Genomic DNA, 24,723 nt, shown 5'->3' with positions numbered 1-24,723 from the left:
TGGCTAGCTATGTGCCCCTGGTTTTAATATCACTATGTACAACTAGAACTTGTCGACAGGATGGTCGCTTTACAAAGCTACATTTCGCATTGAATTAAATCCTCTCGATTTTTATCAACACAACGAGGTATTTCTCGTTAATGTCGCTAGCCATTAAAAATGATAACAACACAGACGATCAGGAGACAGTATTTGCAACCCTTAACAACACCGTAATAACGTTGTAGCAGGGCAGCACAAATCGGCGGCACCTGCGCACTGGACCATTGATGATTCCTGAGATAAAACCTATTTAATGCAGTCTATGGATACAACTTTGAATTGTCGTTATTATTAGGTCTTATTTTATTTCATTGAGACATTTTTTTTTAATTCGAAGAGACGTGCAGTTTTCTGATATATATCTCTAATCTGATCAACATTTTAAAAATAATTATGTTGTCATCTTCCTTAAGACCATAACCAGTTCCATTATTTTAGGGAAATTATGGTTGCATGTTTCTTTAAATATAAAATGAACATAATGGATAGTAAATTAGTATGCATATCACAGAACGACGTTAATTCATGATTAAACCTTATAGTAAAAAGGGGAATTGCACAAAAATACACATTTTTGGTAGTAATATTTTTCATTTAGATTGGTGAGCATCTATATCAGACGTAAAAAGATCCATATTCATTTTCCAGCTTAAAGTGGGTTGATCACATGTCTCCGGTCCAGTTTCCTTGAATCTCTGGGTGAACCACGTGACGCAGCTATCTGTGGTGTCAGAGTGGAAAAGAAACAGGTAAATTCAGAGACTCTCGCTTGTTGTCTGCATGAGTCGGTTTGACACATTTCATCAAGTTAGCGGTGTTGACTTGAGGCTCAGAAACTAGCTCATGGTCTACATCCGACTCGGAACTCGACAGAGAGGGCTCTTGGTCGCTTGTATTACAGAATACCTAACACTGAGCAGCGTTTCTGGTCAGTATCGTGCTATTTTTCATCTTTGGGGCCTAGAGGCCTTACTTGTGCCTCGTACTCTTGTATTCACAAAGCCCGAGCAGCAGATGGATTCGAGGCTCAAATGATGGAGGATTGTTCGGAGTTCGTTTGCAGATCGCTAGGTTGCTAGCTAACTAGCTAACGTCCGGTTATGTGAAAGCAGTATAAGTTAGCTTAGCTACAACCTAGCCAGTTTACGGTCAAGTCAGTCCTATTCTCCCGTTACTTATACTTGGTGCTCCAACCCAATGGAGTTATTTTATTGAAAGGATGAAACTTGTCTAAATGGGGGGATTTTAGGGTCCATGTTAATTTCCTGTTGATTTATCATCCAGTGGGTCGACATCACCGTAGTGAACGTCGCCTCGTTTTTTTGCCATGAGGTGAGGCTGCGAGGAGCGGAAACCCACCGAGACTTCAAGGCTAGACCTTTCCCCTGAAGTCATAGCAGCTAGCATGTTGACCATGCGGTGGGTTAATGCTGTCGGTTGTATCCGACAGGCCCTGGCTGTATATTCTCATGCTAGCTCAAAGAGGACTTTACGTAACGATCTCCAGATTTCAGTCGAAAGTATACATGTGCGATGTTTGGGAATTGATTCGAGGCTTCAGGACGAGATGCATGGTGTAAATCCCGCATGATCCGGTTCTCAATATGAACGTGTTTATTTGATGTTGAATAATCGTTGTTGATCAAGAAAGTGGGTGTTGTTTTCGCTTCTTTATAACGTGTGGTACCCAACGGTACCACACCATGCTCTGCTCCTCTCGGTTGACACCCCGCGTTTCGCATTGGCCTTTCGACACCGCCTTCATTTGATCATCAAAAGCAACTGCACCAGTACAGAATGTCTAATGCACAATAATAACTGTGCAATATATTGTTGTTCAATTTTTGTGGTTCAATTATAACTACTCCAGGCGTGTCCCGGGTAATCGGAATAACATTTCTGCCTGGTTTGTCAAATATATCTACCCAATTTTATAAGAAGCTGTAAGACTTTGTTCAACACCCAAACCAAGTTTAAGACTTGCTCTATTACATATGTAGGGTAGCACACCAGTAACCTCAAGACACTAACCAATGTACTGAATGCCAACCTATTAAGAAAGATCCTTCTGACTTATTCTGAATAGATTAGCACAACTTTAATTTGGATTTGTAATAGTTGGATGTAAAATGGCACTTACAAATGCCATGTTGCCAGTGTCTGCTTGGATGCGAGTGTTTTACATGTGAATAAGTACATGATGAGATGCAAAGTGCCCCTTGATGCCAGTCAAACTCTCATCCACCTCTAAGCCTTTTTTCCTCCATCCCCAGGTGTTTTTTCCTTTGTAAATACTGTTATTTGTATATACTGTAAATGATGACGTCCGTGGGCGGAAACCGGGCCCGGAGCAACTGGGATCAGACGCAGGGCCAGACACAGAGCCAGACACAGCACAAGCAGAGGCCCCAGGTAACGCCATCACAACCGCTGCCTACTGTAGTAACTGGCTCACTCACTCTCAGTGGTTTACAACCCCCTCGTTTTATTATACATATTGGTTACAGAACCGCATGTTCACAAAAGCATTTTTCACTGGTATGACCTCCACAGCAGGTCTTGATTTAAAATGCTTCTATTATTACATCTAGCATGGGGAAGTGTCAATTTATGCATGGTTCAATAGCTCATTATAACTTCTATTCTTTTAGGCTACTGCTGAGCAAATCCGACTCGCACAGATGATTTCTGACCACAATGATGCAGACTTTGAAGAAAAGGTCAAGCAGGTGAGAAGAAATAAGTTGTCTTCTTATTTAGTATGTAATCCATGATGTCCCATTGGACACCTGGCTCAAGTTGAAAACCACAGGATTGGATGTCTTCTCTTTGTCTGGTGTCACAGACCAGTTCAATGTTTTCTGGAGGGTCCTACTTATCATTTCTCAAAGTAGTGACCTCATTGGCAGGACCTGTGCCCTAGAATTACTTTCAACAAATTGACTTGAATTGACTACAACATTCAGTTTCCTAATCCTAAATAATTATCCCCCTTATTAAGACAACCCTATAAAAAAATTGGCGAGAGCTGCATTTATTTGTAGATTTGTAGTCTGTTTTGATCAGTGACTTGTGTCCATCCAATACAGAAGTCTTAATGTTCCACCCTCCCTCCTGCAGCTGATTGACATTACAGGCAAGGACCAGGACGAGTCTATGATTGCGTTGCACGACTGCAACGGGGATGTCAACAGAGCCATCAATGTGCTACTGGAGGGCAGCCCAGACACTGTGAGTATGGGCTTTGTATGTGGCCAGAGCCCCTGAATAAGTGGGGTTAGCACTGGGATAAACGAGTGCAGTGAGATTAACAATAAACACAAGTTGTAGTCACCGGGTGGAGCATAGCCCGAGCACTAGCAGGACCAGATGCTCTACAGTACAGTGAAGTGCAGTCGTATAGGGATGAATGCTTATGAGAGTAAGGTGCTTGGGTACAACAGCTACATTCAATGTATTTTACTAAACACATCACACCAGATAAAGTTTGAGGATGACCTTTAGCCTGGACAAATGTGCCATGTCCAGAGTTGGCTATGACACTTTTGTTAAATGGCATCGTGTCACTCGCTCCACTTCAGCTTCATCCGCACCTCCTCACACATTGTTTGCCGCTATGCCATGCTGCTGTCGAAACCACCTACTGGAAAGTCTGACGGACTCTGTTCGCTCTCTGTTCCCCAGGACTCGTGGGAGATGGTGGGGAAGAAGAAGAGCTTGTCGGGCCCCAAGGAGTCGATCCAGGCTGACACAGGGGAAGACGGGAAGGAGAACCGGGACAAGGGCGGCGAGAGGGACGTGGCCCGCCGTCGGGGTGGTGCTCCGCGTCGGGGGCGTGGGGCCAGCCGCGGACGCGAGTGTGAGTCCCTCCAAAGCTCATGCTCGCCGCTAGTCTTCGTGCTCATGACAAGGCGCCCCTGAAGGGTCGTTCTTTATACAGGAGGTGATCTCTATACGTATACCTTTTCAGGGAAGTTTGTTTGGTCATGATGGACTGAATTGTCATTTATCAATGGCATTGACATTCATCCAGTAACTGCCAACAATACATGCTCATTCTTCATCTACATTCAGCCTAGGATTCAGTGCTTGCTTTCATCCCATTTTAAGAGGCTATGATATTGAAAAGGTTCACCCACTTTTGCGTCGTTCATACTGCTGCTGCTGCCAGTCTCTTATTTTTTTTCTTATTTTCTCTTCATTGATATGTTTGGTTAATTTGCCTTTCGGCTTTGAATTACCGACAACGTTTGCAGTGTAGCGCACAAACAGTCAACTCATCATATCATGTTCTGTGATCTTGAGGCAAAGCTGGTGTGCCAGAGAAAATTAAGAGCGTGAGACATCCATCCGTCACATTATGAAAGATTGATTGATTACACACCGCTTTTAGACAGTGTTGGACCTGTTATAAGTTCCCTCTTGGTCATTTCATACCCTTTTTTTTTTTTTATTGATCCAACCGTGCTACTACAGAGGCTTTATCCATGCAGTGGCGAAGTCGGTGAAACCGCAACCCCAACCTGAGCAGGGCAATGACGGAAGTGCAGCGCGGTGCTTTTAGTTTGACGATAGGTCATACTTGTTCCAGATACGTCTTGTTCGAAAGACTGGACATTGGACAATATTTCACACTATTGGATCTTGGTTGTAATGCAAAATTGTTTGGCCTAATTATCAAAATGAAATGTGATTTTTATGTTTTGGTGAAACATTATATTTGGCTTTGGCTCAAATTGCATCCTAAGGTCTGTTGAGTCGGTGAGCTGTTGGCTTTGCCCTTGTACGATCAAAGCGCCCTCACGCGTCATGGGCCTCGCACGGTTGGGTGGCAGCGGCTGTTGGTAGTTTCACGTCCACACAAGCGTAGACTCTGATATGGAAGTATAGTTTACACTTGCACCTCGCGTAAGACTAATGTTTTTTGAGACTTTTGGAGATGGGCGCTAACCGGACCACCCTGCGTAATCCATCCTGGGAGCTAGCCCGGCTGCCTTGAGTTGGACGAAGAGCCGGGGGGAGATGACGGTGCCCCCCCCCCCCCCCCCCCCCCCCCCCCCACCTTACCATAGGACCAATGTCATGCCAGCCCTTGTTTCCCCCCTCCAGTCCGAGGTCAGGAGAACGGCCTGGAAAGCAGCAAGGTAGCCGGGATCGCTGGCCGAGGCATGGAGAGAGGAAGACGAGGCAGAGGAAGAGGCAGGGGCGCTCTTGGTAAGTTACTTTATTACAGAGAAGGGGTTGGTGTTCCTTGACTGGACGACAACGGTCTGGCAGATCAAACTGTCGTGACCGTCTCTCTTGGCTTTGCCAAAACATTTGTCATATTTCCTTGTGCGTGGGTCCATACAGAGTTTATGGATGCCACAATAGTGAATGACCATGCCACACCTGACTCAGGGATTTTGACAAGTTATATGGGTAACGGCAGGAGAGACGTAAATTGAGCCAGGAGATCTCTCAGATCAGGGTCTTCCTTAATGATCTACACATGTAAATGTATATACACTTTGTACTTTTGTAGTTTTTAAATGTGCTTTTTGGCCACCGACGGTTGTGTTCTTCAGACCTGGACAAGCTCAAAGCATCCCACCAAGCGTCATCTGTCACTTGGCTTCAGTGTCGCCAGACTTCCGGTGTGCCGGCCAAAAATGCATTAGGACAAATTGGAGCCGCGCTGTTTCTTTGGTCAGCAGAATACATACTGGCGGGTCCTGTTTATTGTTACGGCAAATATTATCACGCAACCGCAAGGAAGGGTTATTGCCAGTGACACGAATACCAGATATTTGAGTTGATCAAACGGATGTATTCTGCTGACGAATATGTCTTGTGTGTATGACATGCTGGACCTACCTATGGTACTGCTGTTGAAATACAATTTGTGGCCGTTAAGGCATTGTTCTTTTAATGTGACCATTGTAATTCATCTTCCTTTTTGGCTATAATATGATCCCAGAATTTTGGAGTATACAGATATTTTTGGTTCAAATATATATTAAAAAATGACCTTGTGAAATGAGTGCGCTCATTTTGTAACTCTTTTCTCTCTGAAGATGGCTCTCTCCTCCCCGGCCCCGCGCTGGCTGGAAGGCGGGGCGGCAGGTTCTCTGCACAAGGCATGGGGTAAGGAAGCACTTATACTGCCCCCAAAAACCGGAATGCCCTCTTATCTGTTGCCATGGTCACCAGAGAGCAGGACCCCAGCCCCCCCAGCTCATTGTCTAGCGTTAATCCAAGGGAGCCTCGCCACAACGCGGGCCAATGAGGCGGAGCCGTGTGGGCGGGACACGGCGGTTGTTGTAACTCAACACCTCAGTGGCCGCATCTTGGAGCACGCTTTTGAAGGGCTCATTTTTGACTTGCCGTTAAATTTGGGACCAACCCAAACGGTAACCCTAAAACATTACTGCTGTCTGGCCGTGGCATGTGGTTTGAGGAGCCTTTTTATTTTTTTGTCCTGTTCCTATTCCATGTAATGTTTTGTGCTTAGTAAAGATTTTCTTTGTTTATGTCTAGAAATGATTATAAGACGGGGCTCGTTTCCTGCTTCCGTCGTCACTATTCTTCCTCACGAACTGCATGGTTATATTGAGTTAATTAGTGGCTAAATAATCGGGTCATTACTTAAAATCCAAACATGTCTCGAATAGGTTTGCTATGGTGCTCTTCCTGTCCACAGCATCAACAGCACCATAACCTGTCGAGGCTGTGTGGATGTGCATATTTAGCATTGCATGTGGCCTCCTTTTTTTTCCTCCCCTTTTTTAATATCGACCCACTAACTGCCTATCGTAGTGAACTAAAACCTGCAGCAGCCACATTTCGGCTCCAAAGACACACTGCACGACACCAGCGAGCGGGGTTCTTTTCACAAGCGAAGCCTGTGCCTCAGCCTGGCTTCAAGTTCAAGTAGCAAACTAATTTCTTCACTCTTTTAGTGTAAAAAGGTTACCAAGCGAGAATCAATTGTGTGTTCTTGTTGCACAATGTTCAATAAGGTGCGGTATTCCACATGGATCCAATGTGTTGATGACATGGAACCCCTTTTTGTTTTGACAACGGTGTATACGGTCTGTTTACAGAAGATGGCCTTTTATTACTACCTTACTTAAAATGCCTGCTGGGATTTGAGGCTTACGAAGCCCTTAAGCTTGCATAGGTGTAGGAAGTGGAGAAGGTGTATGTTGCATAAGTGCTCCTCATCCATGCGCCAGGTGTGCATTTCTGCTCCTGTTGAGGTAGGCTTTGCCTTCTGTAGCTGTGTAGTCGGCCACTTTAAGGGAGAGCTTACTGCACTGCTGTGCATTGTATTTTGATCACGGGCAACCAGGAGTCTTCTCTGAAGTCTTATCCTAGAATCACAAGGGATGTTTTGTTTTGGGTTGTTTTTTTTTAAAAAATATTATTTTAGTCATTCGGGATGGTGAGACTTGATGCTGGAATGTTGTTGTGTGTTTACCGTGCGTGCCGTTCCTCTCGGTACCGGGGTTAAAGCTAAATGAGCCTTGAGCCTCTGCTCTCCTTCCTCTGTGATCACACAGTGAGGTGGTGGCACACCTGCGGTGCCGTGTTCAGATGATGTGTTGCGCGGGAAAGCCCACAGAAATGTGGGAGAGTAACCTGAGCCTATGCTGTTGTTCTTGTAGACTTGCTAAAAAAAATAAATAAAAAAAAAACAGAAATATGAAATGCATCCTTAATGACCCCGTTGTTTTGCTGCTTATAATGAATGCTATTTTTCCTCTAAAGCCAGATTGATAAAGAGGCCAGATATGATTTTGCAGGGGATACGAGGTGAGTGTACTTCCCACTGTGTGAATCTTGCTTTCCGTGTGGCGGTTTTTATTTTGAGTGCCCAACATGTGACTGCTGTGACTGCTGCTGCTGCTGTGCGTGTGCGGAGCGTCGGGAGGGCTGCTCCTCAACACTGGGAGTAAGCGCCGGTTTTGCTCGCATGCCACTGGTATGCAGACGTACGTTAGGAATGCTTACATCCTCTCTAACAAGGAGCTTTTGTCTCGAGGAGGGGGTGAGTGGGGGTTCCTCGACGGCGAGGCAACGCACACTACTTGGGTGTGCTAGTCTGGAGCGAGCGGAGACGGTCATCTGTCTAACGTGGGATGTTTTTGGCACGCGTATACACAACGTCCTCGGTGTAACTCACTGACGATTGGGTTGGTGGTCGGCTGTAGACGAGCTGAGAAACTGAGGGCCGCCACTGGGATGTCTTCCTGCTTCTGGGTCCTTCCTGTTTTAACGCCTTCCTTTGCATGACACGAGTTGCTCCGACGGTGACCACGTCGCCTCAACCCACACTCTACTTCCTGTTGTTGCTCACTTCCTCCTTGTGTTGCCCTGTTCTACAAATAGCATCTAGTTAACGCGACCGCAATGGCTTTGAAGATGTGGTGTGTTTGTGTGTGTTTACCAGGGGGGGTTGAGAAGAGGTTTATTCAAATGTAAACCTAAAATAATAATAAGGGAAACTATGTATTGTTATATAATTACATTTACCAAGTGTTAAACGATAATTGCCATGGACGTTCTGGACAATACCTGGGTGGTTGGGGATTGGATCCTTCTGCACAGGCAGTGCAGCCCGCCCCGGCCGGCGTGCTCTTGTGTTGTGTGGCGTTGTCGTCCTCGTCCAGTAAGACACAGGCACAGGCGGGGTAGTTAAGAGATTCACCACACGCTCGTCTCTCTCCCCTTTGCCAGGACCTTTAACCCGGCGGACTACACCGAGCCAGCCCAGACGGACGAGAGCTACGGCGGGGGCAACACCTGGAACAGCACAGGAGGCGCCGACCCTGACGACGGCGCCCGTAAGTCTGGGGGTTCCACGTGGCCCTGCATTACAATGCGGTTGCTTTTAAAGTAAACATCTCAAAGGTTTTCATGTCACTTATGTCACTAGCTATCGCTGAATGATTTAACGTCATGGGGATTGAGACTGGCCTATTGATGAAAGCGCTTGCCTTTGTAGTATTATGAATGTTAAGGACTGGGGGTCAGGGGCGGTTTTCAATCACCCAGCAGTGGTTGTTCTGCCAGAGATGGCAGGCAGACCTAACGCAACAGACTCTCTCTTCATCTCGCTTGTGTGTGTGAAGCGGTCTCTGCTAGTGTCGTCAGAAAAGCAACTGGCAACCGACTGTCACAGAGGCGACACTGTTTAGATCGCGAAAGAAAACTCATCTTCAGGATTACATCTCGAATGCATCATGTTGAAAACGAGCCCCCCTGACAAGACTACTGAAGTCCAGCTAAATAAATGATTACGGGTTTAAATAAATCACCTTTGTTGGATTGGCGTGACCTACTGTTGTGCACGCACCTCGTTAACCACGCAGCGTGTTGCTTCACAGGGTCTGAGGTCACCCCGGGAGAAGCAGCAAATTACCAGCCCAAGTTCGACTCCGCTCCTGGTCAGTCCGTTGCCCTTCTTTATTCAGCCACCATCCCAATACATATTTCCCTTGGAAGCTCCGGTGTGTCGGGGATATCAGTGTTGTTGCCTTTGATCCGCAGGGCCCTGGAGGACTGCCACGGAGGAATGGGGCACAGAAGACTGGAATGAGGACGTGAGTACCACCACCCCCCCCCCCCCCCACTACATCAGAGAGAAAGGTCTCGGTTTGCTCCACACAGGACCAGGTGCCAGGTCTGTAGGGTTCTAATATCTGGTGTTTGTTTTGTTGATCCTGCAGTTGTCTGAGACCAAGATCTTCACAGCGTCCAATGTAGCGGTGGCCGCCGCGCCTCCACCTCAGGAGAACGTCACCATCACCAAAGGACAGAGGTGGGTGGAGTCGTTTGTGTTGAAGTCTGCTCCCAGGGGTCCCGTGTACGTCGCTTGACGGCTGCCGATAGTCGATACGTGGTGAGCACCGGGTTTGTCGATCTCGCCCACGTTCAAGCACGGAGAAAAAAACTCCACTCCCACGTTCAAAGTCGAGTTTAACCAGAGTGCAGCTTCATCCCTACTTCACCTTATTTATTTATTTCGCTGTTAGTTAAAAATCAACCCTACGGCTCACCGTGTTCCATTGTGCGGTTTTGCCCCAGTCTGAACCCTCTCTGGCCCTCCAGGATCGACCTGGCGGTGTTGCTGGGCAAGACCCCCCCGTCTGCGTCCTCCGAGGCCGACGCCGCGCCCCAGGAGGCCGGCCAGCCCGCCTCCCTCAACCAGTCGCTGGTGTTCAGCAACTCCAAGCAGGGCGTGCCCCTGTCCCCGGCGGCGCCCAGCGCCCCGTACTCACAGCAGCACAGCATGGTGAGGGTCACACGCGGGCCACACAAGCACTTTGCTGTTTTTAAGAATGGATGAGTGTTAAACACTGTGATATGCCCGGCATAAAACCAAAAATGAGCCATCTGTATGGCCGAGCATTGCATTTCACTGTGAGCTAGGAAACGGGGTGGCCTCCCGTCCCTGTACTCATTCAGCCATTACCGTTCCTCATCCCTGCCAGCAGTAGGACTCTTTTGTGATCTGACGTATCGCCCTTTTCCCCCACCGACACTGCAGGTCAACATGCTGAGCAAGGGCTTCGGGGACGTGGGCGGCCCCAAGGGCGGCAGCACGGGGACTACCACCGGCTCCCAGTTCCTGGAGCAGTACAAAACGGCCCAGGCACTGGCCCAGCTGGCCGCCCAGCACTCTCAGGTGGCCCCGCCCAGCGCCAGCCCCTCCTCCTGGGACACCGGTGCCTCAGCCCTGGGCCAGTATGGTGAGGCGGGGAGACACACGGCGACAGCATCATCAGACTAGGTCCTATGGAAGACTTTAAAGCTCCCATGTTATACCACCGGGTATGAGTGGGTGTTTTAGTGACATCGCAGGTGTCCACCTAGAAGTGTGACGGACAGATGAGCAGCGTTTGCTACAGTCCACTGGGTAGGCTGGTCGACTGATCCATCCAGCACACATCTAGGTGGACACGCCCGCTTGTGAGGCTGATTTTCGTAACGGCCAATCACACTCTCACACCAGGTGGTATAATATGGGACCTTTTTTTTTTTTAAGACAAAATATGGTTTGTAATCTATTATTGGCATCGGATGAAATTCCTCCTGACCTGCGTTCCACCTCGGGTTCACCTGCTCGCAATCGTTGTCTCAAAGTGAAACGCCATTTGGCTTGCAAATCATGCCCTCCATGTCCGCCCAATCCGGCGACACTCATCCCCGTTGTGTACCCTCGCTCCGCAGAGGCGAAGCCGGAGCCCGTCGCCCACAGCCCCTTCACCAAGCGGCAGCCCTACCAGGCCACGGCCGCCACCTCCTCCATGCTGGACGCCTTCCTGCCCAGCGCGCCCTCGCCGCACGCCGTGCCTCCGCCCGCCTCCTCCCTGCCCAAGATGACGGGGCCGCCCTCCTCCTCCTCCTCCTCCCTGGGCCAGCAGCAGGCATCGCCCGGCTCCTCGGACACCCAGGGCACCAGCCCGTTGCCGCTGCAGCAGCACAAGCTGAAGCAGCAGAAGAAGAGGACCTCCATCACCACCAAGGTAGGCTCAAGTTAGAGTCAAGATGTAGAGGGGGGATGTCAGTTTAGTGGTTTACACTGGTGGTTTTGAGGACGTGGAGTACCCTTCACCGAAGCGTTACCGTTGTTGAATTTGTCTGCTCCCAGCAGTTGGGAGTTATACATATCTGCCGGGACTTGTAGAGCTGCCTTGCACAACCCGGATAAAGTAGAACTGTCAGTCAGGACCTTTTGGAAAATGCCTCATATGGAGATGCACTCACCACCCAGAACGCATTTCTTCCTGTTTACTAAACAACGGAGGCGGGTCATTCTGCCAGCCCGTACCCTGTACCACCTGAAGGCCGTTGGGGGCACTGCAGGTTGGTCTACTGCCTGGCTGTCACAAACAGATGCCATGGTCGCAGCTTAGCTGAAACAGGATTAGGCCAACCGCCAATGCCAGGCCCTGAGCTTGAGACATCAAGCCCTTTTAATAAAACCCTGATACTGGACTGCTAAGTGTTGCCAGGCCGACCGCCAGAGACTGTTTTTGGTTGGTGGAGTCGACAGGTTGCCCTGTTTAGCGTTAGAAATTTGAGCACCGACTTCCTGTGTCATTATACACCATGTGTCAGTTAGGGATGTGAATAGCTCAAAATGTTCATGGTCGAATAATCACTGGGTGGTATGAAATAGTTATCAGCCGATATATCGGCCGGCCGATATTTGCGTTTTTTACGTGTATTTTTTTTCGCCATGATTTACAGACAGTTCAATAAACAGTTCATTCTTTTTTAATTGAGATATTATAACATTTGTTATCATCATTGTGTCATTTTTATGATGTTAATTGAGGGAGGCTTAGCCTGGAAATCCAGACCCACATCAAGAAAACTGTAGGGTCTGGCAACGACTAATGAAAATGGCCCAACTCGAGAGGACGCACCAAGCATGCATTTGAAAATATCAGAAGAATACAAGGGGTGACGTATCCAGGCCAGTGGAGCTAAACAATAGACAACTCTTGCCGTATCCGGTCGGTAAAACAGTAACGCTTTTGGCCCGCCTATATTGATACATCACGAGTATACACGAGTATATTGCTCGTTCCCAGAGTGACTCGCTGAGCAAATTCAAATTGTGCTCTCGCGAGAACTCTGGATTTCCAGGGTATTATCGGCTCCAAATATCGGCTCAAGAAAATCTGTATCGGTGTATCGGTTATCGGCTAAGGCTGATAAAAAAGTATCGTATCGGCCCTAAAAAATCCATATCAGTCGATCCCTAGTATGAAAGAATAATCGATTATTCGATGTGTGCCGACATTCACAAATGCAGCCATGGATAATAGACAAGAAATTACTTAATATATTAAACGCAAAAAAACAACTACCTGCTAAGTAGTTCCAGTCAAATTGTCTGTTCAGCCTTCAAAACGAGAGCTGGTAAAATGTGAAAAATGCATTAAACTGTAATCAGAAAACGCAGTTATATGCTATAGACCCTATAGTATCTGTGGTATAAAGGCTGGGACGAATTTTAAATTATAAATATGTACACTTTATGTTGAAAATATAGACCGTCGCAATTCCCATTGAAACGAATGGCGCGGTGATTCGGTCTTCAAAACGAGAGCTGGTAAATTGTGAAAAATGAATTAAACTGTAATTGGACAACGCGGTTATATGCTCTAGACCCTATATTATCTGTGGTATAAAGGCTGGGACGAATTTCGAATTATAAATATGTACAATGCATAACGCTAGCTCTCTGGCTCATAGCTGAGCGGACTAGAATACCTCCCGTTGCCAAGTTGAAGCTAAGGTCTGTCCTATTTACTGGAGTGAACAACATTTCCGTTGCATAAGAACCTTACGGGAGGGTAATGATTGTTCCAGGAATTAGTCAAACCCTCAGGCGTTAACAGGGAAACAAAGTTATGGCTTGTGAAAAACTTTATATTTGGATTGTAAAACGCATGAAAATATAAATGAATGGTCTTAATTTATTTTCTTTGGCAAGTGACCATGGTATAAGCGGGATAATGCCCTTCGAGGTGTCCAACATTAGTTCCATCCGTTAATTCTTGTTTATTTGAATGGGGGAAAAAAATGTTAACAGCCCAAATGTTAAAAATCGACTTTGACCCTCGGGAACGAATAATCAAATAATCTGATATTCTGTCCCATCCCTAGTGTAGATAATGCAACGTGATCTTCTGTGTTGTACAAAAACGTGTGTGCCCTGCTGAATGGCATCTTCTTGTTTTGAAAGGTCTGTCTTTGAACTTTGCTTAATGTGTCTGGTTGGAGCCTATTGATGTAACCTTGTCCTCAGGATGATGTACACTTTGTGTCCACGACTTTGTCTTACGAAGAATACAATAAATTAAATAGGAGCCGTGTGTTTTCGTGACCCTTCATGAAAAGCTTTTTCCCCCCCATTTCCCCCCCGCCCAGATCCCCGCCATGGCAGTGGAGATGCCTGGCTCCACAGACATCTCCGGCCTCCATCTCCAGTTCGGAGCTCTGCAGTTTGGATCAGAACCGGTGCTACAGGAGTACGACTCCAACCCCGCCGCCGCGCCCAGCCACCAGGCCCAGAACAGCCTCTACGCCGCTCCCAGCAGGTGGGGACCTCTCTCGGCCCTTAGCATGACTGGGAGGTATGAGGATTTAGGATTTGAGATGTCAGACTGCATCTTAATGCTTATTTTGTACTTTTGCTCAATGTCTTTGGCTCTGTAGTCTATCAGCCTTTTGTGACACGTTGTCCGGCCTCTACTCTGGGAAGGTTTTGTAATTGAATAGACGTCCTCTTATGTGTGCGTCGTATGTGAACGGTGTGGTCCTCCCGTCCCTCCAGTGAGTCGGGCCCTGGCCTCCCCAGCCCCTCCCAGATGGAGATGTACGAGCAGAGGGCCTCTCAGACACGCCACTACCCCTCCTCCGCCTCCTCGTCTCCACAGAAGGACACGCAGCCCAACGTAGGACAAGTCCCCGTGCTCACACAAACCTGTCGTCTTGTTAGATTTTATGTTCCCCATGTCATTTATTTTTATAGTCATTTTATTGCCACCACTCACTCATGCTGTAGCCTGCTGTGATCAAGGAGAAGCCCTTATTTCAACCTTGTTTTAAACAGAACGGCTTCCATACAATGCAGTCGGGACCATCCGGGGACGGTGAGTTTTCTTTTATGTTTTTGTACTGTATAGGTATTGACTCAGAAAATCAATTAATAAAAATCCAAACCTCTTTGGATTTACTTCAAGTAAAGGATTCCTCTAACCCCACTCAGCTGCAGCCGGCTCTGCAACCTCTGGGAAGCTGGTTTCCGAGGCTCTGACAACGGCGTCGGCCTCCAGCATGGGCACTCTGACGGACACCGGCCCCACCTCCTTACTGACCACAGCCAATCAGCTGGCCCACGCTGCTCTGGGCCACAGCGAGGAGCTGCCCCAAAGCAGCGTCTCCCAACCCCAACACATCAAGTAAGATGCGACGCTCGATGTAATTATTCGAATGTATTCGGCTGATGTTTACTCCCAAGTAAATGAACCCCATCTACTTCCTCCACAGCTCGCTCTCTTCCCAGCAGAGCGGTCACCCCCAGTCTTCAGGGAGGACGGGCAACCCCAGCTTAATGGTGAGCCGTTTTTGAGGGCAAGACCGCTCTCCGTTTGACAGTGCCGCTTTAGGTCCTCATTAATAAACGGGCAAATCCCATTTCATATGATGGCACAAAACGGAACTCCCAGCAAAAGGCGTCTTATCTTTTGACCACTCAATTGTGTCCACCACAAATGCCTTGTCCCCCCCCCCCATCTGCTGTTCCTCGGCCGGCGGATGCATTAGTCTCTCCAGCGCCGGCACTCATGGAACCCTAATGGCCCTTTATCTCTGACCACATCCCTAACGGACTCGTCTCCCCCCCCCCCCTCCCCTCGTGCTCCAGCAGCACCAAGGCATGGACGGCGACGTCGGCCTCCACTCCTCGTCCTCCTACCCTTCCTCGTCAGCCCCTTCTTCCTACTCAGTGGCCAGCTCCACGCCCGTGGCCCTGGGCGCCATGCCCCAGGTGCTGTCCATGGGCGCCACCACCATCTCGGCCCCGTCCGGCCTGGGCCCCGTCAGCAGCCTGGCCATGGGGCTGAACGCCGCTTCCATGTGCCAGCCTATGGGTGGCGGCGGGCCGGGCGCCGTCTCCATCGCCCCCCCCGCCTCCTCCGCCACCTCGTCGCTGCGCGGCTCGGTCTCCTCAGGTAACGGGGGGGGGGGGGGGGGGGGGGGTCTCTCCGTCCGTTCTTGTTTCCTTCTTCGTCCATTTTTTTTTTAAGCAGTTATATTTGTTTGTTTATTTATTGCTTTCTTTGTTTCTTTCCCTCCTCTGTTCCTTTGTGAGGTGTAATGAGGATTGGCTGTGGAAGTGCAAACCAGATGGATGTTAGCCTTTAAAACCTGAGTTCACTGCAGCGTACATGTGGTGAAACAGTGCTGATCTCAGAGTCCCTTTTTTGCAGCCGTCACATCCTGCACGTTGAAAGTGATGTGAAAGGCGATATGAAAGTCCTTTACAACATGTCTGTGTTTCAAGGGTGGTAGTGTTTTAACGGCACCCATTTCATTGAGGCGCTTTGTGCAGACAAACCTGCACTGTATAGCCCCACAGCCAGTCTGTGTGTGCCATCTAAATGATGGCAGTAGACACTCAACACAGTAATGCCTCTGTGGCTGACTCTAGATAAGGTTTATATCCCCTTCCCTTTGTCTTACAACATTTCTTTGTGCTCAGTCGAATCAAAATACCTTTTTAATATCATCCTTTGTCACTGATTCATGTAAATTTGTGATCTATGTGAAGGGGATCTTGACTGTAAAGTAGGAAACAGGTAGCCCATATAACAGCCTGTTCCAACTCTGCACAAGAGTACTTGTTGTTCAATCAAAACCCTTTGTTAGTTAGTTATTCATATTTCCTGTCTCCTGTCTATTCCTGCCCCCCAGGAAAAGCACCACCCAACCTGCCCCCCGGAGTGCCCCCTCTGCTCCCCAACCCCTACATCATGGCTCCTGGACTACTTCACGCCTACCCTGTAAGTCCCTCTCACCACTCGGGGCTACACCGCGGCCCGTACGCATTGGGACATGAGACAAAGGGCTCTTCTATTGAGCGCACCAACATGTCCTGCTCGGCCTCCCTGGGGTTCGCGGTGTGTGTATGCCGCATGACAGCAGGGGACCCCAGATGCAGTCACACCCCGACCTCTGGTCGCACAGAACGAGCCGCCACACATATTCCACACTTCCCTTTTTGAACTTGTGTTGCCCAGGGAAACGGAGCGGGTGGTGGGGGCTTCTCTTAGATTGGTGTAATCCTCCACCCCCCCCTGCTGGTAGAAATCGTTTCTGGCTTCAGAACAAAGGGACTCGTTGACGCTGTGAGCCTGCCACAAAAGGTTGCATGGGGGCTTGCGTTCTCAAATCATATCGGTTACAACAGTCTGCTGTGCGGTGGTTGATTTAAACTTGTTCCTGTTAACAAGCAAAAAAAAAAGATTATTATAGAAAATGCACCAGAAATGCCCATTTGTCCTCATGTTGTATACATTTTTGCCACTGTATTCGAACTCCTCTGATACTTCCTGCCCTGTCTGGCCAGCCTCAGGTGTATGGCTACGATGACCTGCAGATGCTCCAGGCCAGAATACCCCTGGTGAGTTGAAATGCACCGAGAGAAACGCTCTCTCATTTGTACCAAGGCATTATCACATAGTTAACGGTGTCCTGACGCCTTCCGTTGAAAACCTTTTTATTTTTTGTTCCGTTCCTGTCCCTGCCTCAGGACTACTACAGCATCCCGTTCGCAGCGCCAACAAACGCACTTACAGGCAGAGACGGCAACCTGAACAACAACCCGTACTCTGGTGAGCCCCTCCCCCCCCCCTCCCAAGCCTCTCCAGTTACTGAGTAGCGACTGGCCGGATGCACACACCTGGGAACATTGTTCTGCGTTTCCATGGTGAGGCAGGGTGGCCGGCTGGGATGCAGTCTGACCCCCCCCCCCCCCCCCACACACACACACACACACTTACCCGCTGAGGCTGTCTGGAACTAACGAGCTGTGTCATGGAAACACTCAGTCCCCCCCCCCGACTCTGTGTTCATTGACATGCGTGCAGTTGAAATGCATTATGGGATGCCCTTTGTCTTGTTAAATCATGGCTGCTCTCTAGCACTTTTAAGACTCAATGACTCTTGATCGTTTGACTTGGTTTAATGTATTTTAGAACCTCGGTCATCTCTAATGGCACAAGGTTAATCGATGAGCGATGACGTTTCTAAACTCAGTCCTCCGACCCCCTCACCTCATCCAGGCGACCTCTCGAAGTTTGGCCGCGCCGACACCTCGTCTCCGGCGCCGGCCACCACCATGGCCCAGAGCCAGCAGAACCAGAGCCAGACCCACCACACGGCCCAGCAGACCTTCCTGAACCCCGCCCTGCCCCCTGGCTACAGCTACACCAGCCTGCCCTACTACACCGGCATGCCGGGCCTGCCCAACACCTTCCAGTACGGGCCCGCCGTGTTCCCGGTGAGAGCCCCCTCCATCATGTTCATTCAGCGTCGCTCTTCCTAGGTTAAACATCGAAAACCGAAGGCCAAGATAGATGGCTACAGATAATAATTATAACAAGAACAACATTTTTGTATTATAATTTATGGAAATGTATAGTCAAGTGATTCCATTTGATGTATTGAAGGGGCACTCTGATCTGCAAGGCTATCATGGTTATTATATAAACCTCCGTTACCCAACCTACTCGTGTTCTGCACACCAACCTTCCCTATGTGGCAGTCCCTTCTAGAGTCTGTGTGCCACAGACATGATGGTGATTGATGGCAGTAAACGCTTCATCCTCAGACCTCTCTGGCTGACTGGAAGAGGAGGCACTGCTATTAGAAAGCCCATGTCGTCGCTCTAGTGCTGGGCTTACTTATTTGAAAACCCTGTCCCTGTAGAGACGTAGACAGGGATAACTCTGGCTGCTGCTTACAGCACAGCAAAGTCCACTGGCACTTGTTTGCTTTGCCCCATGTTTCCTGGCTCTATTGATTGGCTGCGTTTTTCTTCACTTCAATTAAATATTGATGTCAAACTGTGGCATTTTGGAATTGACCGGCACTGTTCCCCAGGTTGCTCCTACCTCGTCAAAGCAGCACCCTGTGAACGTCGGAGTCAACGCCTCTGCCACGCCCTTCCAACAGGCCGGTGGCTACGGTTCCCATGGTTACAGCACTGGTAAGGCACCAAAACAATGCGCCCGTCTCGGTGAAAACGGTACGCATCTCTCACCAACCTCAGATTCTCTGTATTGAACCCTATGGCCCGTTCCCTCTGGGGTTTGAATACATTAACACTCTTCCTCCACGCCGAGCCTGGGCCGCCGTCTAATCACCGGGCTCTTATGCAGTACGTGTTGGCTTTGTCTCGTACTTCCGTCTCCTGCCATTGGAAACGGCCCGTTTTGGAAACCCTGCTTTCTGTCAAATGTGTGTGGCTGCCGCCTAGCACAAAAAGCTGTCATTAATATGCATGAGTTTAATTGTTCAACAATGCCTCGTGATCAACGGCATGGTTTCCACATGTGGAATCTGAGCAGCCGGTATCCCTTTGGTGTCGCTTCACTAGCATCCCTATCTGTGATCAATCTAGAATGTATTGTATTTAATTTGAAGGAATGACATATGTGGGGTCATGTCGTCCGTCGCTGGCTTGTGGCCTTTTACTTCAGTGTATTGTGTTTTAAAGGATGTCTCTGCGTTCATTCCTAGTCGTTAGTTCTGGTATCCGATATCTCGCCTTGCTTCAACTACCTATCCTTTTCTTTTTCGTTTAATATAGTGACTGCGTCACATGTCGTCCAGCTATCTTTTCTTTAATAGATATACCTCTCGCCTCCTTCATGCGTGTTCATGCTGCACCGGCATTCACCCTGCAACAGCCTCATAGCCTTCCCTCGTGTCTCCTCCCCATATGCACACTCCCCTGCCAGGCTTGGGTCAAATGGTATTTCCCAATTATTCTGCCCCACTCTCTTAACAGATGGGCATGACCACATAGCAAGCAATGTGTCTGAAAGCTGAGTCCGTCCCTGGAAGGTCCTCTGAATTCCCCTTTCTCCTTAGATTGGTTACCTGCCAGGGCCAGTTTCTATGCTTTGCCTGGTGTTGTAAAGAAGATGGATGCGTGCACAAAACAAATGAAAAGCTGATACAAGCATTACAAATATTAATTGAGAAACAATGAATAGTTTGCAAACACCATTGGCCCTAGCCTGTGCATTCCCCTCTCTGTATCTACTGCTGTGGCTGGGTGTCTCGGCTGTTGTCTAGTGCTTCGTGATGGTTATCTATTGTTGTGACTGTTGTCTATTGCTTTGACTGTTTAGTGCTGTGTGAATGTTGTCTAGTGATTTGACTGTTTAGTGCTGTGTGATTGCTGTCTAGTGATTTGACTGTTCAGTGCTGTGTGACTATCTAGTGCTTTGACTGTTCAGTGCTGTGTGACTGTTGTCTAGTACTGTGTTTGACTGTTTAGTGCTGTTTCTGACTGTCTAATGCTGTGGCTGCGGCAGTGCGTCTGACTGTTGTCTGACTGTTGTCTGATGCTGTGGCTGCGGCAGTGCGTCTGACTGTTGTCTAATGCTGTGGCTGCGGCAGTGCGTCTGACTGTTGTCTGACTGTTGTCTAATGCTGTGGCAGTGCGTCTGACTGTTTAATGCTGTGGCTGTGGCAGTGCGTCTGACTGTTGTCTAATGCTGTGGTTGCGGCAGTGCGTCTGACTGTTGTCTGACTGTTGTCTAATGCTGTGGCTGCGGCAGTGCGTCTGACTGTTGTCTAATGCTGTGGCTGTGGCAGTGCGTCTGACTGTTGTCTAATGCTGTGGTTGCGGCAGTGCGTCTGACTGTTGTCTGACTGTTGTCTAATGCTGTGGCTGCGGCAGTGCGTCTGACTGTTGTCTAATGCTGTGGCTGCGGCAGTGCGTCTGACTGTTGTCTGACTGTTGTCTAATGCTGTGGCTGCGGCAGTGCGTCTGACTGTTGTCTAATGCTGTGGTTGCGGCAGTGCGTCTGACTGTTGTCTAATGCTGTGGCTGTTGTCTGATGCTGTGGGACTGTGCCTGACTGTTGTCTAATGCTGCGGCAAGTGTGGCTGACTGTTGTCTGACGCTGTGGCTGTCTCTGACTGTTGTCTAACGCTGTGGCTGCGGCTGTGTGTCTGACTGTTGCAGGCTATGAGGATGTGGGCCAGGCGTCAGGGAGTGGGGATTTCTGTAAAGGTGGATACGGCACCGTGGCCGCCGCCGCTGCTTCCGCGCAAATCAAGCCCGCCACCTCTGTCACGGGGCCAGGAGTCGGTGAGTGCTGCCCAGAGCCTGCCCACCCCCTCACTCTCGCTCTCCCTGGGACTCGAGCCGCTGAAGGGGCACTCTGACCTCCCCCGTTTGTGGTTCTCGGGCCGCTTGCTGTGTTTGGATCGGCCTCTGCAGAGAGCACCCTAGAGATCTGGTGGGAGGCCTGTACGGCCCACCAGCCTGGTCCGCTAGCCTCACCCCCTCCTCCACCCACCCTTCTTCCACCCACCACCCACGGCTACTCATCACATTTGCTTTTGATTGTTTGATCGTCCCTGGGGCCATTGGCTCGCTGTTAAGAATTGTAGAAGGGCTGAGCGTCAAACGTTGTCAGCCGTGGGCAGGTGAGCAGGTCCCGGGCCGCCCCCCCTCCCGTCAGTGTCTGTGTGCCGCTTGCATGCCGCCCATGGCTTGAGTTGTTTTTTTTGTGTGATGATTCGTCACGTTCTGCGGCTACGGAGGACGAGTCGTAGCGAGGGGACTGCAAGCGTTCCGGGAGAACAATCGTATATCAGAACTAATTAACGCCACACCATTTTCTACACCGATTTGCCTGCATGTGGGGTTGCGGTGTTTGAGTAATACGATCAATGATTATTTTGTGCACACCAAGCTGCCCTGTTTAGCCTGACCAGTGGCCATCCAGGTAGTCTGTGTGTGCTACAGAAATGACGGCTGTAAACACTAAACGCAGTAATGCCTCTGTGGCTGAGCTGGAGAGGAAGAACTGCCACACTACGTTTTGTATTCTCATTTTAATTTAAAGTGTTTCATTATTGGCTTCTACATATTTTATTCTGCTTTTGGTTTTCAAAGCAGTCTTTTTATTTATTGAATCTTTCCCAACTGATCTTGGTTTATCAAGGCATGGGCAGACGATGGGTTGATGTAAAATGGATCGAAGTCCTGCTGTTCACCGATGTTTACAGTGGCCATTGTGAGAATTATGTGACCCTCTGCAAACCGAAACCTTGTTTTTTTCTCACTTTGGGCTGCAGAAAGTTCATTTTAGGGGTCAGGAACCTGTCCGGGGTAGCCCGGTATGTAGTTGCTCTACAAAAGGAATGTCCTCTACAATTGCCCTGAGTCAGTTTGTGTTTGTCCATTCTTTTTACAGGAGTCTCAGTGACCTCAAGCAACACCGGCGTACCAGATATTTCAGGGTCTGTTTACACTAAGACGCAGGTCAGTACTAATTATGTTTACTAGCTGCATCATTATCTTAGCCTCATGTTAAGATTCGTAATAGTACTACCTTACACTCTATGTAAGAATCTGAAATTCGTTCTCATTGCTGAGCCCATTTAGCCATAATTTGTAACCACCTGGTAACCCAAACTAGCTACACAATGATATTAATTGGCTAAAGCAAGCTATTCTGTTTGAACTACGGCACTCGGGAGCATGCTCAGATGTCATTTCCTTCCGATTTTTGCACGTTAAAGGCTATTTTGCTTTTTAAACACGTGCTACTTCATCACATGACTCTGACATTCAAATAAGCTTTAACCCGTCCTCGTCTTGGTTTCCGTTGCCCAGCAGTCGTTTGATAAGCAGGGTTTCCACGCCGGTACCCCCACCGCCTCCTTCAGCCTGCCCTCGGCCCTGGGCAGCGGGGGGCCCATCAACCCTCCGGCCCCCGCCGGCTACCCCCCGGCCCCCTTCATGCACATCCTGGCGCCGCACCAACAGCAACACTCTCAGATCCTGCACCACCACCTGCAGCAGGAAGCACAGGTAGAGTCCCCGGCCCCGGGTTGGTTCTAATGGCTCGGGGGGCCACGCCTCGATCCCTGGTAGTGTTCCCCCGTCGGAGACTGACTCCCTCCCCGGTCTCTTCTGCCCCTCTCTCCAGACTGGCACAGGGCAGCGCAGCCAGAACGCATCTCTCCAACAGAAGGCCCAGATCAACAAGTCGGCGTACAATAGCTACAACTGGGGAGGGAACTAACTACGAGAGTCGCTGCGTCCGCCGTCGGCAGCAGCCCTGCCCCTCCCAAAGTCTCGGCAAAGACTGCAGCTACAAAGTTGTTGTTGCCACTCTCTGTCTCCCTCCCACCGCCACCGTACAAATTGACCACATGTTACCCCTAACCCGTGTCTCTCTGTGATGACACCGTTATGACATGGACTTCCCTCTCCAGCTACTGTGCTCTGCAGCTTCTGATGATGGAGCGCTGCATGGCTGGAGAGGAGAAGGACCTGTCGGGAGGGAAGGGGGCCGGGGCGTGGTGTGTAGCTTTAGCTAGATGTTGGTAAAAGAGGTGAACTATGTCACTGTTGGGAAGTTTGTAAATCTCTCCATCCTATAACCTTACCTCCCCCATTTTTTCCAGTTGTAACATAGAAGTGTTTTCTAACTGACTGTTTTTGGGTTGTACTTTTTTTTGTTTTTGTTTTCCCCTTATTTTCTCCTTTTTAATTGATGGGGAGAAGCGAACTTTCTTACGGTGAGGAACAGGCTGGTTTTGTATATCTCACCATGAACTCCTTGTCTCCCCCCCCCCCCCCAACACGCACACAAACACACATCTTCAGTCCCGCTAACATCTTTACAATGTTGACTTTTTTTCTTTTGTACGCTTATTTTAAGTTCAGAGAAAATGAATCTCTAAATTGGCAGAGTTGTGATGTTTATTTGTACTAAATATAGATATATTATAAGTAAAGATGTATAAGAAAGCTCACTGGCTTGGAATGCGAGGAAAGTGTATTTTTTTTTTTTTTCATGTGTCTGCACGTGTGTTTGGACATGCAGAGGCCATGGGTGTGTACAGCGCCGTCTGTTTGGTTGGTGTTTTTGCGTTCGGACTAGGGACAGGATTTGTGATGGCGTGTGAAGTCACTAAGGAAAACCGAAAGAAAATTCCAAACCATTCTGCAAGCAATGTCGAGAGGGAACGTCGTGGGCGACTCACACACCCAGTTTGCCTTCTTACGTGTGTATCTTTATTTTACCCCCTATATTCTCCTGCCCTTAGCCTGTCTGCTAACATACTGTATGGAACGATGCAGAGTTAAGTACTGATGGACAGAATTGTACAATGAGTTTATTTTGTCTGTATTTTTTTTTCCTTTTTGTACTGTGCGTTTTAAGATTTAAATGGATAAACTTGTCATGTACATATATATAAAAAAAAAACACAAGTACTGTAGTCCTTGTTTGTCGGCTTTTCCCTGCCCTCTTCAGATCCTTGCAGACTTGTTAGCTTTTTGTTTTGAAATGTTTTTTATTTTGTAAAAAATATATAAATATTAAGTAAATAAACGGGAAAGACATTTTCATCACTTTGGATGTGAATGTCTTTTTTAAGAAACTTTATTTTTGTATCTGATGTTGCTTGTAAATACAGCATTTTTATCCAAATTAAGCTTGAATGTGATGTCGAGAACTGGAATGGGCTTTGCAAGTTATTGAGTCTGCTGAAAATTGTAATATTAGTTTGAAATAGATGTAACATTTGAAACCAATAGCAATGGATTCAAGGAACCATAAGGATATAGGTCTAGATACATTTAAGTCAGAGGGCATCTGATAGCTAATTGGGCATTCACTATCTTGTAATTAACTCTGAAATAAAAGAAGAACCAAATAAAACTCAAACAATATTTCTCCATATCGTTTGCATTTTGTTTACTCTGAATCCCTATCAGCTAAGCCCAGCTGCATTTAAGGGGCAGCCTCTCAAAACTCTTGCCAAACAGAATATAAAACAAGAATGCAGTGCCTGTAGAACTGCTTTCATGCCAAGTGCAAAATCCATTACATCAATATTTCGATAGAATGAACC

The 24,723-nt window shown here is 48.3% G+C and overlaps 1 protein-coding gene across 11 annotated transcripts; it reads left to right on the top strand.

Moving 5' to 3' along the window:
- The first annotated feature begins 696 nt into the window (after positions 1 to 696).
- On the top strand, positions 697 to 24,220 carry ubap2l (ubiquitin associated protein 2-like). 11 transcript variants are annotated; one of them, XM_079749607.1, is made up of 30 exons: positions 697 to 791; positions 2,316 to 2,454; positions 2,694 to 2,771; positions 3,163 to 3,273; positions 3,727 to 3,901; positions 5,152 to 5,256; positions 6,099 to 6,168; positions 7,795 to 7,839; positions 8,764 to 8,870; positions 9,414 to 9,473; positions 9,577 to 9,629; positions 9,756 to 9,847; positions 10,138 to 10,321; positions 10,577 to 10,778; positions 11,260 to 11,555; positions 13,975 to 14,144; positions 14,381 to 14,501; positions 14,660 to 14,699; positions 14,816 to 15,008; positions 15,097 to 15,163; positions 15,473 to 15,779; positions 16,522 to 16,610; positions 17,177 to 17,230; positions 17,360 to 17,441; positions 17,892 to 18,109; positions 18,712 to 18,817; positions 20,810 to 20,935; positions 22,050 to 22,117; positions 22,472 to 22,669; positions 22,788 to 24,220. In XM_079749607.1, exons 2-30 carry the CDS (start codon positions 2,359 to 2,361, stop codon positions 22,881 to 22,883), a joined length of 3,609 nt encoding a protein of 1,202 aa, XP_079605733.1. In that variant the 5' UTR covers positions 697 to 791; positions 2,316 to 2,358; the 3' UTR covers positions 22,884 to 24,220. The 11 variants fall into 11 exon arrangements, with proteins under 11 accessions (XP_079605733.1, XP_079605735.1, XP_079605736.1 ...); XM_079749609.1 differs by lacking the exon at positions 697 to 791 and adding an exon at positions 825 to 970 and having other exon boundaries at positions 15,476 to 15,779; XM_079749610.1 differs by lacking the exon at positions 697 to 791 and adding an exon at positions 825 to 970 and having other exon boundaries at positions 17,183 to 17,230.
- Positions 24,221 to 24,723: the final 503 nt, after the last annotated feature.

The sequence above is a fragment of the Pollachius pollachius genome (genome assembly GCF_949987615.1).
Source record: "Pollachius pollachius genome assembly, chromosome: 13".
Taxonomy (NCBI): Eukaryota; Metazoa; Chordata; class Actinopteri; order Gadiformes; family Gadidae; genus Pollachius; species Pollachius pollachius.
Note: the sequence above shows the minus strand (reverse complement) of the source record. Positions and strands in the feature narration are given on the sequence as shown.

Bases quoted from the DNA above. Each gene is read 5' to 3' on its own strand.
- ubap2l (XM_079749607.1), top strand. From the start codon at position 2,359: ATGATGACGTCCGTGGGCGGAAACCGGGCCCGGAGCAACTGGGATCAG. The intron at 9,630-9,755 runs GTGAGTACCACC...TTGATCCTGCAG, and splicing joins CAGAAGACTGGAATGAGGAC to TTGTCTGAGACCAAGATCTT. The intron at 22,118-22,471 runs GTCAGTACTAAT...TCCGTTGCCCAG, and splicing joins CTGTTTACACTAAGACGCAG to CAGTCGTTTGATAAGCAGGG.